General features: G+C 44.2%; 1 protein-coding gene across 1 annotated transcript; it reads left to right on the top strand.

The window, feature by feature from the left end:
* Nucleotides 1–6099: 6099 nt before the first annotated feature.
* On the top strand, nt 6100–16600 carry LOC132896346 (protein ILRUN-like). Its single transcript, XM_060937108.1, has 5 exons — nt 6100–6348; nt 11118–11272; nt 11354–11551; nt 14159–14424; nt 14975–16600. The coding sequence occupies exons 1-5, from the start codon at nt 6191–6193 to the stop codon at nt 15002–15004; spliced, it is 807 nt and encodes a 268-aa protein (XP_060793091.1). The 5' UTR covers nt 6100–6190; the 3' UTR covers nt 15005–16600.
* The last annotated feature ends 864 nt before the right edge of the window (nt 16601–17464 follow it).

Below are 17464 nucleotides of genomic sequence, written 5' to 3'. Positions count from 1 at the left end.
AGAAAATCAGGAAAGCAGCAGGCCCAGATGGAGTCTCCTCCTCCTATCTTAACGCCTATGCTGACCAACTGGCTCCAATCTTTACACAGATCTTCAACAGATCCAATCAAGCTGTATCAAGTCCCCTCCTGCTTTAAGCACTCCACCATCGTTCTGGCCCCCAAGAAACCCTCCATCACAGGACTGAATGACTCCAGGCCTGTCACTCTGACGTCTGTGGTCATGAAGTCCTTTGAGTGACTAGTGTTGGCCCACCTGAAGAGCATTACAAGTCACCTGCTAGACCCCCTGCAGTTTGCTTACAGTGCAAACAGGTCAGTGGATGATGCAGTCAACATGGGACTGCACTATATCCTGCAACATTTAGATTCCCCAGGGAGCTACGTAAGAATCCTGTTTGTAGAGTTCAGCTCAGCATTCAACACCATAATTCCAGAAATCATCTTCTCCAAACTATCCCAGCTCAATGTCTCACCTGCCATGTGTCAGTGGATCAAGTAAGGCTGGGGGCAGTCACTTCCAGCATGCGGTCGATCAGCACTGGTGCTCCTCCAGGATGTGTCCTCTCCCCACTGCTCTTCTCCCTTTACACCAATGACTGCACTTCCATGGACCCAACTGTAAAACTCCTGAAATTTGCAGATGACACTACGGTCACAGGCCTCATCCAAGATGGAGACGAGTCTGTATAAAGGTGGGAGGCTGAAGAGTTGGTGCTCTGGTGCAGTCAGAATAATCTGGAGCTAACCGTGCTCAAGACAGTGGAGATGATAATGGACTTCAGGGGACACCCCTCTGCGATGCTCCCCCTCACAATATCCAGCAGTCCTGTGTCAATTGTGGAGACCTTCAAGTTCCTGGGAACTACCATCTCATAAGATTTGAAATGGGACTCCAACATCAACTCCATCCTTAAAAAAGCCCAGCAGAGGATGTACTTTCTGCCACAACTCAGGAAGTCTGGTCTGTCACAGGAGCTGCTGAATCAGTTCTACATCACTGTCACTAAATCCATCCTGTGCACATCCATCACAGTCTGGTTTGGAGCAGCCACAAAACAGGGCAGGAACAGACTGCAGTGAACAGTAAGGTCAGCAGAAAGGGTTGTTGGGGCTCACCTGCCCAGCCTCCAGGATTTGTACATTTCACGAACCAGGAAGCGGGCAGAGAACATCATTAAGGACTTCTCGCCCTGGTCATAACCTTTCCCAACTCCTCCCCTCCAGCAGGTGCTATAGAGCACTGCGAACCAGAAACAGAACCACCAGACATAACAGCAGCTTCTTTCCCCGTGCCATCAACGTCATAAATATCTGACCTGATCCATCCTGCACCACTTCTACCTCTTGTATAGTCCTGTTTGCATGACCTCACTGCACTCTGTGTGCTATGACTTTAGTATGAAGATGGCAGCGTGCGTGGTTGCAGTGGCTCACAGCGCTCCTTTTCAGTGCTCTTTTTTTTGTTTGTTTTTGTATTTCTTTCTTGCTTGTTTGTGCACCATCGGTTCTGCGAACATCCAGTACACCCGCCAGACACTTTTGGCCATTAGTGACCAACATCAGATATCTGTTTCAAGCGACTTTCACTACACGCATAACATCCCAGATGACATAGCAAGACCACCGGGCTCTCCATGGATTGTTGTCAGGTCTAGGAGGCGGCGCAGAAGGAGGAGGGAGAGGAAGCAGAAGCGGGGCCGCAGGTCCGGTGCTATGCTAAGGCTAAGAAAACAACCACACAAGCCACCTCTACCTAGCCTGTATCTCTCCAATGCCAGATCCCTGGTACATAAAATGGATGACTTGAAATTACAGCTCGCTGGAAATCACTATGTTCGTGACTGCTGTATTTTGATTATCACTGAAACCTGGCTTCATCCGGAAATACCCGATGCTAGCTTGCAGCTAGCAGGTCGCACTCTGCTCCACTGGGATAGGACTGAGGACTCCAGTAAGAGCAGAGGGGGAGGGCTCTGTATTTACGTGCATGATAATTGGTGTAACAACGGAACAATTATAGACAAACACTGTTCCCCAGACCTCGAGTACATGTCTGTAAGATGCCGGCCTTTTTTTCTACCAAGAGAGCTAACTGTAGTGATTGTCACGGCTGTGTATATTCCACCTGACGCCAGTGTGAACACAGCGCTCTCTCTCCTGCTGAACACCATAAACGAACAGCAGCGAGCTCACCCTGACGGTGTTCACATAATCGCAGGAGACTTTAATAAGGCCAACTTAAAGACTGTACTGCCAAAGTTTTACCAACATGTTAAGTGTTCCACTAGAGGGGAGAACACTCTGGATCATGTTTACTCCAACATCAAGCACGGGTACAAAGCCATATCCCTCCCCCACCTCGGCCAGTCAGACCATCTTTCCCTCCTGCTCTCCCCAGCCTACACCCCCCTCAGACGCAGAGCCAGGCCCACCATTAGGAATGTTACAACCTGGGCTGACAATGCACTCTCCAAACTACAAGACTGCTTCAAAGACTGGGACTTATTTGAACACCAGGAGCTGGAGATATTCACAGGAACGGTGCTGGACTATATCAAGTTCTGCATCAGGAATGTGACAGTGGATAAAAACATCCGGGTTTTCCCAAACCAGAAACCCTGGATGACCAGCCAGGTCCGCTCACTCCTCAGGGCTCGCGACGCTGCCTTCAGGTCAGGTGACGGAGCTCTGTACAGAGCCGCTCGAGCTGATCTGAAAAGAGGAATAAATAAAGCCAAGGCGGCCCATAGGCTGCGTATAGAGTCCCACCTGTCCAGCAACAACACACGGGAGGTGTGGCGGGGCATACAAGACATCACAAACTTCAGAGACTGTGATGCGTCAACAGGAGACTGGAGTGTGCCGCTGGCAGAGGAGCTAAATTGCTTCTTTGCTAGCTTTGAAACATCTCAGCAGCACTCATCTGCTCCAGCCCTGCTTCCACCACCACACAGTTCGTACATCACTCCATTCACTGTACAGGAGCACGATGTCAGATGGTGCTCCTGGCAGTGAACCCCAAGAAAGCTGCCGGCCCAGATGGTGTACCTGGTAAGGTGCTCAGAACATGCGCCCACCAGCTCGCCCCTACCTTCACCAGGATCTTTAACCTCTCCCTGGCTCAGGCAGTCATCCCACCCTGCCTAAAATCAGCAACAATAATCCCAGTGCCGAAGAAGTCTCCCGTCACCAGCCTGAATGATTACCATCCTGTGACCCTCACCCTGGTAATCATGAAGTGCTTCGAGAGACTAGTTCTTCAGCACATCAAGGACCACCTCCCCCCAGACTTCGACCCCTACCAGTTCGCATATCACATGAACAGATCCACAGAGGACGCTATCGCTGTAGCTCTCCACTCTGCGCTGAACCACCTGAGGCAGCAGCAGAGCTACGTCCACATACTCTTTGTGGATTACAGTTCAGCATTTAATACAATAATCCTGGACATTCTTATCAGTAAACTGGACACTCTTGGCCTCCCTCCTCTCACATGTGCCTGGATAAAGGACTTTCTTACCAACCGGCCCCAGACTGTGAGACTTGGCCCCCACTTCTCCTCCACCCGCACATTGAGCACCGGCTCTCCACAGCGCTGTGTGCTGAGCCCCCTCCTGTACTGCCGCTACACCCATGACTGTAGTTCGACCCACAACAACAACCTTATCGTCAAGTTTGCTGACGACACCACAATGGTTGGACTCATCTCAAAGGGAGACGAGGCAGCCTACAGAGAGGAGGTCCTGAAGTTGGCAGCCTGGTGTTCAGAGAATAACCTCGCTCTGAACACCAAGAAAACCAAAGAGCTTATCGTTGACTTCAGGAAGCACAGCACTGACCTAGCTCCCCTTTACATCAACAACGAGTATGTGGAGAGGGTCCACACCTTCCAGTTTCTCGGCATCCTCATCTCCGCCGACATCTCCTGGTCAGAGAACATTACAGCAGTCATTAAGAAGGCTCAGCAGCGGCTACACTTCCTGAGAGTCCTCAGGAAGCACAACCTGAACTCCAACCTGCTGCTGACCTTCTACCGCTCATCCATCAAGAGCCTGCTGACGTACTGTATCACAGTATGGTACGGCAGCTGCACTGCTGTAGACAGGGAGAGGCTCCAGAGGGTAGTTAAGGCAGCACAGAAGATCATTGGCTGCCCTCTCCCCTCCCTGATGGACATTTACACCTCCCGCTGCCTTAGCAGAGCTAAGAACATTATCAAGGACAGCTCCCACCCTGGCTTTGATCTGTTTGACCTGTTGCCCTCAGGGAGGCGCTACAGGTGCATCAGGACAAAAACAAATAGATTCAAAAGCAGCTTCTTTCCTAAAGCCATAACTGCCCTGAACTCGGATATGCTCTGACTTTATAGTCTAACCCCCCTGTGCAATACTTTATTTTATAATGTGACTCTCATCTCATCTCATCTCATCTCATCTCATTATCTCTAGCCGCTTTATCCTTCTACAGGGTCGCAGGCAAGCTGGAGCCTATCCCAGCTGACTACGGGCGAAAGGCGGGGTACACCCTGGACAAGTCGCCAGGTCATCACAGGGCTGACACATAGACACAGACAACCATTCACACTCACATTCACACCTACGCTCAATTTAGAGTCACCAGTTAACCTAACCTGCATGTCTTTGGACTGTGGGGGAAACCGGAGCACCCGGAGGAAACCCACGCGGACACGGGGAGAACATGCAAACTCCACACAGAAAGGCCCTCGCCGGACCCAGGGCTCGAACCCAGGACCTTCTTGCTGTGAGGCGACAGCGCTAACCACTACACCACCGTGCCGCCTAATGTGACTCTCTTCGTGCAATAATTTATAATGTGCAATACTTTATAATATGACTCTCTCTGTGCAATACTTTATAATGTGCAATACCTCACTCCATAATGTGAAACACAACACATATGCCTCAGGACTGTGCACCTTACACACTCACCTTTTTTTTCTTCTTTTCTACACGCTGTTTGCACTGTTATTGGAGTTGCTTTTAATCTCATTGTACATGAGTATAGTGACAATAAAGGCATTCTATTCTATATTGTGTCTTGTCTGTAAATATCCTGTATATTGTCTGTATATGGTGTACTGTTTATATTGTCGATAGCCTACATATTTATAATGTATATTGTATATTAGGTGGCATGGTGGTGTAGTGGTTAGCGCTGTCGCCTCACAGCAAGAAGGTTCTGGGTTCGAGCCCCGGGGCCGGCGAGGGCCTTTCTGTGCGGAGTTTGCATGTTCTCCCCGTGTCCGCGTGGGTTTCCTCCGGGTGCTCCGGTTTCCCCCACAGTCCAAAGACATGCAGGTTAGGTTAACTGGTGACTCTAAATTGAGCGTAGGTGTGAATGTGAGTGTGAATGGTTGTCTGTGTCTATGTGTCAGCCCTGTGATGACCTGGTGACTTGTCCAGGGTGTACCCCGCTGGGATAGGATCCAGCCCGCCTGCGACCCTGTAGAACAGGATAAAGCGGCTACAGTTAATGAATGGATATTTTTAATGCATAATATAGACAACCTTTATTGTCATTCAGTATGCAACAAGTGTACACCAAACGAAATTTCTTTGCAAATTGGCTCAGCACAGAAATAAATATGAAGAGTATTAAATTAAATTATGCAGCAGCAGAAATATTATAAAGTGCAATAGTATAAAGTGACCTGTGGAATTAGGAATGTTCAAGTTATAAATAGAAGTTTAGAGTTTGGGTTTGGAGTTCAGCAGTCTGGTGGGCTGGGGGAAAAGCTGTTACAGAAGCTGGTGGTCCTGCACCGAATGCTGCGGAACCTCTTTCCAGAGGCCAGAGGGGGAACAGGCCATAGTGAGGGTGCGAGGGGTCACTGGTGAATAGAGATATTGCATATTATAGATAGTGTTTATTATAGATAGACATATTATAGTGTTTATTATAGATAGACATATTATAGATAGTGTTTATTATAGATAGACATATTATAGATGGGTATTGTTTAATGCAGTATACAGTACTGTTTATACTTGGCCAATAAACCCGATTCTGATTCTGATTCTGGTTCTGAATATTTTTATCCAGGTTTTCAGGCTCTGAAGTTACGTAATCATCCCGCGCATGCGCACTTGGTATGTTGTCTTGTTCTCCCCGCTTGGCCCAAAGCCTCGGGCTAAATTAGCAACGGAGCCGCTGTGTGCTGCGTCGTGATGGAGGCCATGGAGACGGAAATAGATTCGGAGCTGATGTGGAAGTTTAGCTGCATGGGGACGACCGATAAAGACACCCTGATAACCGAGTTCCAGAGACTGCTGGGGTCCAAGCTGAGTCCCGCTGAATGCGCTTTTTTCCTGGACATGACTAACTGGTAAAAACACTTAGCATTAGCATTAGCGACCAAATCAGCCTAGCATGCTAGCTAATTCAGTTAGCTTAAAAATACTAGCTGTGTTACTGTTTATATGTTTTGCTTTCTTATTGCTCGAACATAATCAAAATAAAATAGACAGAGTTATACATTTACATATAAGTTATATTCTTCCTTAAACATGCTAATTAGCCACAGTTAGCATGCCTGTCTCTGCTAGCGTGCTAATCTGAGTGTTCTGTTGCTTAAATTTCCGTGTATAAATAAAGTCAACACGACTCGGGTTATTTTTCTGTGTTTTAATATATTTATATGTGAGGGTTTTTTTCCTTTTTATTTTTCATTTAATTTTATTGCTGTGTAAACTGACTGACTCATAATAACAACTTGTGAGTCATAAACAAACAAACAGCAGCTTTTTTTCTGACTGAGTTCCAGCAGATTTGTCTCTGAGTGTAAACATGACTTTCTACTTTACACAGGCAGTAAAGTGATTAATATGGAGTTTAATGACATGTAGATTTAAGAGTATTATATTCTGTATTAATGACAACAGTTATGGAGTTATGATGCAGGAGAGAGAGAGAATTTAGTTTATTTAAATACATGGAGGATTTTATTTAATGGTGCGAAGATGTGAAGTTTATCTTCAAGTGGTGAAAATATTTTCGATATGAGAGGATATTGTGGTGGCACGGTGGTGTAGTGGTCATCACTGTCGCCTCACAGCAAGAAGGTCCGGGTTCGAGCCCCGTGGCCGGCAAGGGCCTTTCTGTGCGGAGTTTGCATGTTCTCCCCGTGTCTGTGTGGGTTTCCTCCGGGTGCTCCGGTTTCCCCCAAAGACATGCGGTGAGGTTAATATGGGACGGCCTTGGGCTGAGGTGCCCTTGAGCGAGGCCCCGAACTCCCAACTGCTCCCCGGGCGCTGTTAGCATGGCTGCCCACTGCTCTGGGTGTGTGTGTTTCAGATGGGTTAAATGTAGAGAGGAAATTTCAGAAGTGTGTGATGAATAAAGTTGTGCTTTCTTTCTAAACTTCATATCTTCTTTATGTAATGTTCTTTATATTATATGGACACATCCCCAAAAAAAGCAAATGAATCAAAAGAATTTTAATTTTGAACTGGTTTGCCATTTTGACAGCGCATGTCTAGTCAATGGACCGTTTCACGGATACCGCCATTTTGGATTTGGTGTGGTGCACTCTGGGACCGTTTGGGGACAAACAAACGCCTGAACCAGGCAGCATGGCTGATTAATCATCCTACTTTCCGAATTTATTAGCCGAATATATGGATGCTGCAATGGAAGAAACCACCCCACCCGTGCCTGATTTTCTTTCCTGGACGGTCGAGGCCTTGAAGGAATATTTGTCAGCTCGAGGTGTTCCCACCTCCAATGCAAGGAGGAAAGATGTCTTGGTAAAGCATTGTGAGGCAGCATGTCTGCTGGAATTGATTCCCAGCAAACCAGGTGCAGAATACAAGCAGGAGGTGACTGACAACAGACTGAAAAAACTGGTGTTGGACGGTGGGGTGGTCTGTTTACCGGACCCGGACACCCTAGATGGGTGGGAAGATTCATGTGCGAGTTTCCCACATGTGATCCAGAGCACAGTAGAAAAATACTTTGATAACAGTAAGTAGTTCTAGCTCATGTCTGGAAGTTAGCAGAATGCTTATATTATAATTATATATTTAAAATATATATACACACAAGCCTAGGTCCATATATTTAAATCACCATTTTGAACCAAACTCCTGAGGCCTGATGTAGATTCTAAACTAAGCAACCTTTATCCGAAAATTTCAACTAAAGGGTAAACCATGGTAATGTCCTGTTTATAAAGTCCCCTCAACCGATGATACTAAAACAATAATAATAATACCATTATAATACCATTATGGCTATAGTCTACACATAGTATAATACTATTATATTCATGATATCGCTCACCTGTCCTTATACCGTCGACCATTGTTGCATTTATAAACTGCACGTTGATCAGCACCACCCATTTCACTCTAGGAGTAAAACACACACGGGCAGGACAAATGAGTACGAGGCTTTTATGACTTAATTACTAACACAACGTCTACAACAAGTTCGCGTAGGCTGACATCTCGCATGGGATGTTTTGTTTGTTCCCAAACGGTCCCAGAGTGCACCGCGCTAAATGCAAAATGGCGGTATCCGTGAAACGGCTGATGGGAAAACACTGGGAGTGATATCATCAGAGTGAAATATCCTGAAGTTCGCAGATGGCACCACCCTCGTTGGGTTTGTCTCTGATGAGGATGAGTTTGCCTACAGGTGGGAGATTGACCATCTGGTGTCCTGGTGCAGGCAGAACAACTTAGAGCTCAATGCTGTAAAGACAGTGGAGATGATTGTAGACTTCAGGAGGAGCTCTGCCACACCCTCCCTCCCCCATCACCCTGTTTGACTCCCCAGTAAGCTCTGTGGAGTATTTCCGCTTCCTGGGCACTATAACCACTCAGGACCTCCAGTGGGAGATGAACACCTACTCTCTTACCAAGAAAGCACAGCAGAGGATGTTCTTCCTGTGGCAGGTGAAGAAGTTCAACCTGCCAAAGACAGTGATGGTGCACTTTTACACCACCATCATGGAGTCCAGCCTCACTTCCTCCATCACCGTCTGGTACGCTGTTGCCACTGCCAGGGACGAGGGCAGACTGCAGCGCATCATTCGCTCTGCTGAGGGCAATCGGCTACAACCTTCTGTCTCTTCAGGACATGTATGAGTCCAGGACCCTGAGGAGAGCAGAAAGGATTGTGACTGACCCCTCTCACCCCAGACACAAACTTTTCAAACCATTCCCCTCTGGTAGGAGGTTGTGTTCCATTAGAACCAAAACCTCATGCCATAAGGTCAGCTTTTTCCCCACTGCAGCGTCCTCATCAGTAAGGTCAGAGACGCCACTGACTCGAGCCTCACACTCTCACTCTGTGACATTAATGCACTTAGACTACACTCAGACTGCACCCTGAAACGACCCATATCCGATTTTTTTGCCCATATGCGACCTGTATCCGATTTGTTATTGACAATCTGAACGACACAGATCCAATTTTTTTCACGTGACCCAGGCCGCTTGGATATTTGGTCCTAAATCCGATGCATATCCGATATTTTCACATGCGACTGCAGTCTGACCGGACAGGTCGCATTCATGCGACCTACACGTCATCAACAAGAGACAAACGTCACTATTCTGCGTTGGCTAATCCCGCCTCTTTGGTGGAAAACAACAACATTTGTACAGTTTTCAGAATTTAAATAGACTTTTATAGAATTGATCATGCTAATGGTGGATTTGGTAGGGACCTGGATGTTGATCTGTTAGCCTGATTAAATAAAACAGTTTCTATAACTGATTTATAACTTAAACCATCCTGTATTACAAGATTATAAGATTGTTCTGGAAATTTCCAGTAATTTGACACCTTCGGTCGCATTACTCTGCTGCCCACATTAATCAGATTATTGTGTGAGTTCCGCCACAAAAACCACATCGCCAGGTCTCGCCTCATCTCCATCGCAAACTGCACTGGTGTTTCTGCACCTTGAGCCAGCGCTGAGAGAAGTTGCAGAATTCAGCTGGCTATAAACAATCTAAATAAATATTTATAAAAATGTAGAAAAAGTTTATTAATATGACGAAATAAATATGTGCAAATTATTCAGCCTGAATTAAGAGTTTGGTAATACAGCGGCCGTATCCCAAATGACTGCCTACTGAAGCTCGAGTGCACTATATAGAGTTTAAAAATCCATTACTTCCTAGTAACATGTAGTGCACTTATATAGAAATTAGAGAGACATTTAGGAGTCAACCCTCGTTACCAGGCTACACGTTTTCATTTCAGTTCAGAAACAAAAACACACACGAGACCTCACACTTTAACACTAACCAGATAATTAAACAAATAAATAAATAAATCATTAAACATGAGTGTGCTTTTTTTTTTGTTTACGTATTACGTAGATGTGCTTATTACGTGTCAATTTGCGCATGCGGGACACTTTTGGGTCGTTTTCCATTCATATTGGAGATCGCATACAAGTCTCATATAATTGGTAATGTGAACGGCCTAACAAAAAAATCGGATTTCACAACAAATCGGATATGGGTCGTTTCAGGTTGCAGTCTGAACGTAGTGTTTGTCTCTGAACTGCAGTTTTGCACATTTGAAGGTCGTGTCCTGCATCTTCATTCTGTGAACCTTTTATTGCACATTCCAGCTCACGCTGTACAGCTCGGCTATTTATTTAACCCATTATACATTCTCTTCCTCTCACGCACTCTTATCATGACTCTCTTCTCCATCTTCATCATGTGACCTGTTTTTGCACATTCCGGGTCATACTGTACAGCTTGGACTCCAACAACTCGTGCACATACACCTTAAATATGTCCACTTTTCAAATTTGTATATTTCAGATTCTTTTATTTTTATATCTTCAATCCAACACGTGATTCTTTTTTCTTTTTATTATATCGACACATTTACAAACAAAAAGTCCCCAAATTTAGCAAAACAATTCATCGATTTCTTCACAAGTGACCTATAGATTTATGTCACGGTTTTGGTTCTTCATGTCCCGGATGGAGTGCAGATGAAAAATATGAGTGGTGTATTCCCCACTGAAACACTCGTGTCCAATCAATCAATCAGTCATGTTTTTACATGTGAATAACATTGTCACTTGATTAGTGGTGTCGTCCCCCCTCCCCCTTGTTATAGGAACCTCCAGGCTGCGATCGGAGCATTTTATGACTTTGAGAGCCCCAGCCATTCGGCTCTGTCAATGTCATTTGTGAAAGACGTGACTATTGGAGAAGGAGAGTCAATTCCACCAGATACTCCTTTTATCAAGACGTGGAGGATACAGAACACGGGTAATGTACCGTATAGAGAAAATGAAATGCCTTTCTGACTAAACAACAGAATCCAGAATTGATCATTGTGTTGTGCTGCAGGTTCAGAGTCGTGGCCTCCAGGTGTGAGTCTGAGGTACACTGGTGGAGATCAGTTTGGTCATGTGAACTTTGTGATGGTTCGTTCTCTGGAGCCTCAGGAGACTGATGATGTGAGTGTACAGATGCACAGTCCTCGTGATCCCGGGATGTACCAGGGCCAGTGGAGGATGTGCACCGCTACCGGACTCTTCTATGGAGGTGAACGCCCATGAAACTGGGATATAATGTGTAGGATTTAGAATACCTGAAGTGGGTAATGAAGGCTTGACTCAACATATATGTTTTCAGCCGAGACTTAAACACTGAGACTGTGTCTGATTCCCGAACACTACTTGGAAGGCTGTTCCATAACTGTGGGGCTTTGTAAGAAAAGGCTCCGCCCCCTGATGTAGCTTTCACTATACGAGGTACCAGCAGATATCCTGCACCTTTTGATCTAAGTAGGTGTGGCGGGTCATAGAGGAGCAGAAGTTCACTCAGGTACTGTGGTGCGAGACCATTCAGTGCTTTAAAGGTCAATAGTAGTATTTTATAATCAATACGAAATGTGATTGGGAGCCAATGCAGTGTGGATAAGACAGGCGTGATGTGGTCATATTTTCTAGTTCTAGTAAGGACTCTTGCTGCTGCATTTTGAACTAACTGGAGCTTGTTTATGCACTTATTGGAACATCCAGACAGTAAGGCATTACAATAATCCAACCTGGAGGGAACGAAAGCATGAACTAGTTTTTCTGCATCACGCAATGACATTAAATTTCTTATCTTAGCAATATTTCTGAGATGAAAGAAAGCTATCCGGGTGATGTTATCAATGTGAGTTTCGAATGAAAGACTGGGGTCAATAATCACTCCGAGGTCTTTTACTGCTGCACGTGAAGAAACAGAAAGGCCATCCAGAGTTACTGTGGAATCAGAAAACTTACTTCTAGCTGCATGTGGTCCGAGTACAAGTACTTCAGTCTCGTCAGAGTTAAGCAGAAGGAAGTTAATAAGCATCCAGTGTCTAATGTCCTTCACACATTCCTCAATTCTATTAAGCTGGTGTCTCTCATCAGGTTTTGCAGAAACATACAACTGTGTGTCATCAGCATAACAGTGGAAACTAATACAATGTTTACGAATAATATCACCCAGAGGGAACATATATAAAGAAAAAAGCAGTGGACCCAAGACAGAACCTTGTGGAACACCAAACTTTACCTCAGGACGTCTAGAAATATCACCATTTATATCAACATACTGATGGCGATCACACAGCCCTGATCAGACGCCAACAGTAGGTCGTTTACTACTTTAACCAGAGCTGTCTCTTGCCCCTTTTCCACCAAAGCAGTTCCAGGGCTGGTTCGGGGCCAGTGCTTAGTTTGGAACCGGGTTTTCTGTTTCCACTGGCAAAGAACTGGCTCTAGGGCCAGAAAAACCGGTTCCAGGCTAGCACCAACTCTCTGCTGGGCCAGAGGAAAGAACCGCTTACGTCAGCAGGGGGGCGGAGTTGTTCAGACCAACAACAATAACAAGACCGTGAAAGATTGCCGTTTTTAAGCGACGAGAAGCAGCAGCTGTACAAACGCGAAGTCAGCCATTATTGTTATTGTTGTTGCTGCTGCTGCTGCTTCTTCCGCGTTGTTTTTGCTTCGATGTTTGCGCCAAGGTTTATGCAAACGTAGCGACGTAACTGACGTATACAGCGACGTAATGACGTGGCTTCCTTTAGCACCGTGAGCTATGGAAAAGCAAACTGGTTCTCAGCTGGCTCGCAAGTTGAACGAGTTGTGAACCAGCACCGGCACTGAACCAGCCCTGGAACTGATTTGGTGGAAAAGAGGCATCTGTGCTATGATGAGGTCTAAATCCTGACTGATACATTTCATGGATGTTATTCCTATGTAAATATGAGCATAACTGCTGTGCCACAGCTTTTTCAAGGATCTTGGAGATAAAGGGGAGGTTTGATATCGGCCGATAATTGGACAGCAGACAGGGATCAAGGTCAGGTTTTTTAATCAGGGGTTTGATAACTGCTAGTTTAAAGGATTTGGGTACATAGCCAATCATAAGAGAAGAACTGGTTATTTTTAGAAGAGCTTCAATTGCTTCTGGTATTATCTGTTTTTGAAGAGTCGTGTAGGTGAGGGATCTAGTACACAAGTCGAAGATTCTGATGTGGAAATAAGTGAAGTTAGTTCAGTTTCTCTTAGGGAAGTAAAACATTCTAATTGCTGATCTGATACAGTTATACTGTTCACTACAGAGTCACTTTCATTGTCTGGCTTTAAATTAATCTGCATTTTTTGCCTGATATTTTCAATTTTGTCACTGGGAAAATTCTGTGGTTGTTTTATTCCTAGTTAACGGTGCGACAGTATGAAAATAATCTCGGATTGTTTTTGTTATCCTCTGTTAGGGTGGAGAGGTATGTTGGTCTAGCAGTGCTAAGAGCTTTTCTGTACTTCAGGAGGCTCTCCTTCCATGCTGATTGGAATACTTCCAATTTTTTTCGCATTATTTACCCATTTTGTGCCGTTATGAAGGCAGATCCGACGTGGATGGCCTCCGCTTGCTGTCTTTGGACAGGAAAAATGAAAATGCGGCAGAAGGGAAAGTGAAAAATACAACAAAAATAAAATGATGGTGGAAAATTATGGATGGTGTGTGTGTGTGTGCAGTTTACACACTGATGAGAGACTTGTGACAAACAGTTCGAAAACAGGAACTATGTCACGGGAAAACGGTATGATCAAAAAGTAAAGATGTGGGATTTTGTTCGCCTGACCTTGTCCTCCTCTTCCTCCTCTGGTGTAGATGTGATCTGGGTGATCCTGAGCGTGGAGGTCGGCGGTCTCCTGGGCGTGACCCAGCAGCTGTCTTCCTTCCAAACGGAGTTTAACACGCAGCCTCGCCGAAGCATGCAGGGCGAATACAACCCCTTCGCCTCGCCACACAACGCCACGCAGAGCGACAGCCTCCCGAAAGACTCGGCACAGACTCAACACGCTGCGCTGTCAAACGGCTCGGTAACCATAGCAACAAGCGACCCGCAAAACGGTGTGTCGGCCACACATGATCAGGTGAGATTTCGGAGATGTACGAAATCTGTAGCGTTGTGGTCTCGCAGCTCCAGGGTTCCCGGTTCCGAATGTTGTCTCTGTATTTGTGTGGGTTTCATCGGGGTTCTCCAGTTTCCTCCCAGGAACATACCAGTGGGTGGATTCACGAAAATGATGTGTGTGTGTGTGAGATTTTTATTTTTTTTCTTGTAGTGGATCCAGGGTGTTCCTACCTCACACTGTGTTCCTGGGATAAACTCCAGATTCCTCGAGACCCTGATCAAGATAAAGTGCTTCCTGAAGATGAAAGAATGATTGAATTGTTTTGGAGTTTTATCAGTGAATTGAGAAGGGCTGTGAATACTTTATGAATGAGCTGTATACAAAAAAAAATCAAGCTTATCTTTTGATCTCCTGGTGCGCTGTTATCTTGACGTTCTCATCAAAGCTCATTTACATAACTGTGTTGAGGTTACAGCAAATTACTGCAGGATTTTTACTGAAATGTTTTGTACACAGTGTTTTTTCTTTTCTTCTAACTAACTCTGTTCTTTTTATTTTCCCTCCCCAGCCGTACGGACCACACCCGTTTGGACAGTAGTAAAAACTGATATATTTGTTCCTAAGGAACAAACACGTGGCCTTGACTTATGTGGACTAACCAGAGGGTGGAGTTAAATATACCAGACTCCGCCCCTTCTGGGATCATCAGGAGTGTGTGAATGTTAATTTAAGAAGAATGCTTGCTGAATATTTTAATGAAGGACATTTTATGGATTTTTTTTTTTCTGATGAATAATGAAGGATTTAAGAAACTTGATGCGTGATGATCAGATCAGAGACACAGCGAGGACTTGAGCGTGTGATGGACCCGAGAGGCCATTAGACAAACGCTTATAGTGCACTGAAGATCATTTCAGCCATCCGTCACTACAAAAGATTTACATTTTTGTGTATAAAGATAAGAGAAACAGGTCACTGAGGAACACAGCGTGATTTAAATGACGTTACAGAGGGGTGTATTCATTAAAAAATAGCAGAAAATCTGAAACTCTGACGGCTTAAACCGAGCTGGGGTGGCTTTCCCAAAAGCCTCTTAATGCTAAGAAAGTCTTAACTAGGAGAGAGAGAGAGTGAGTGTTCATTGTGCTGCTCGCTCTACCATTTAACGATGATCTTTGTGCTGTGATGCTTTTGGGAAACTCACCCCTGCTTGATTATCCGTCTTCCTTTTTTTTTTCTTTGTTTACATGAACAGCATTTGATTTCTTGAATACTTGTTAAACCTACTTCTAGTTTTATTTGTGATCTGCTGTTTGCTGAACGCTTGTGTTGAATGTTTTACTGAAGCAGGAGAATTTCAGGTCACAGGAAATGAAAAGTTTTATGAAGTGTTTTAAATATTTAACTCTTTCTGTGACACTGGGATAAATCAAAGCATTACATAAAGGATTAAGCTTGTAAAATTTTATTGAATTTTTAGAACACTTACCCTTCAGCGCTGTGGAAAATCTTTGGCATGTAAAGAAATCATGTGCCTTTAAAAGAATTCACCGAATCGTTTCTACAAATGCAAATTAACTATAAATATCTCTAATAAACCTACTGATGAAAAAGTAATGAATAAATCAGCGTGACGCTTTACTTTTAAAGCCGTATCGGTTCTCTCAGGTTCTCCGTCCTACAGTTTTATACACATCAGCTGTGCAGTTTTCTTGCGTTTTGAAGAAAGTTGCTTTATTTTATTCTGAATTACTGAATTTCTTTTACCACAAACAAACATTTTTCAGTGTAATATTTAATTTTTGAAGCGTCTGGAACTCTGGGATTTTCTGTTTAATACGCACACAGCAATGCCAAAGAGATAAACATCTAAAAGGGAATTTATATATTTTAAATAATAATTAGGGTGAAAATAGTTTTGCATAATACTTTTATATATAAATAGAGACACACAAGTTGTTTTTTTTTTCCCCTGGGTAAAACAAACCGGAATAAAAGCTGTGGTAATTAAGTTTAGACAAAGCTGAAATGTCCGTTATGTCTTGTTTTCTTTATGAGGAACTTCCTGGTGTGGTTTGTGGTTTTGGATATTTGAGCTTTTGGTCTGATGGAAAGTTGAGATATTTGCACAAAGGACAGATGATCTCATCACCATCACTGTGACATTTCAGAAATAAAAAGTAAATAAATGAAAGCAGCATGTGAGAGACTGATTTCACTGCTCTAATTCACACATTCAACAATAAAACTTCACATTCAGTTGTTAAAATATTGACAAGTCCAATAAAACGTGATTTCTAAACGTTTTGGCTGAATGACCGTTATCCCTTCCTGTCTGTGAGCTGTCAGTAGGGGGCAGTATCACTCTCACAAAGGGTTCCACTTACACCAGTCATTTCCTTATTCGTTAAAGAATGACATGCTGTACTGTTTGTGTTTCGAGTTACATTTAATGTTGTGGAACATCAGTGAAACAGTTAGTTTGTGTTGTCACTGATGCTGTAGCAACGATAAACGGTCGTGCCCTCAGCAGCCTCTTTATTCTCGCTCATGAAGGTAAGATAAGTAAACGCAGCTTGTTCCATCATGTTACTGAGAAACGACAAACAAGAAGAAGAAGAAGTAGTGTAAACTCCTCCATGCTGAAGATGTTCCAGCTTCACCTCTGACTGTTCCACAGCGCTGACACTGGAGACTCCTTCCAGAAATGTTACACACACACATGCTAGGGTGCATCAGTTTCCCTCACTTTCATAAAATCTGATGCGTTTTTGTTTGGGTGTTCCTTTTCACCAATAAAGACATCCTATAAAATTTTTGACCATATTCAGAAGTCTAATGGTGGCACCATGAGGTTCATTTTTTGCCAAAAAATGCTTATTTTATGTTTTCGCGTAAGGTTTGAATCACAATGTTGGACTCCATTTATTGATTTCTTGTGACCCAGAGATCATGTTAAGAACCTTTGCATTTAATAGTGGCTGGCATATACATAGGCGGCAAGCTTAAAACCAGGGTTATAACACTGATAGATAATGCTAATGACACCCTAAAATAA

This window comes from Neoarius graeffei, chromosome 13 (assembly GCF_027579695.1).
Source record: "Neoarius graeffei isolate fNeoGra1 chromosome 13, fNeoGra1.pri, whole genome shotgun sequence".
NCBI classification, from domain to species: Eukaryota; Metazoa; Chordata; class Actinopteri; order Siluriformes; family Ariidae; genus Neoarius; species Neoarius graeffei.
This window is presented reverse-complemented; position numbering and strand designations above follow the sequence as displayed.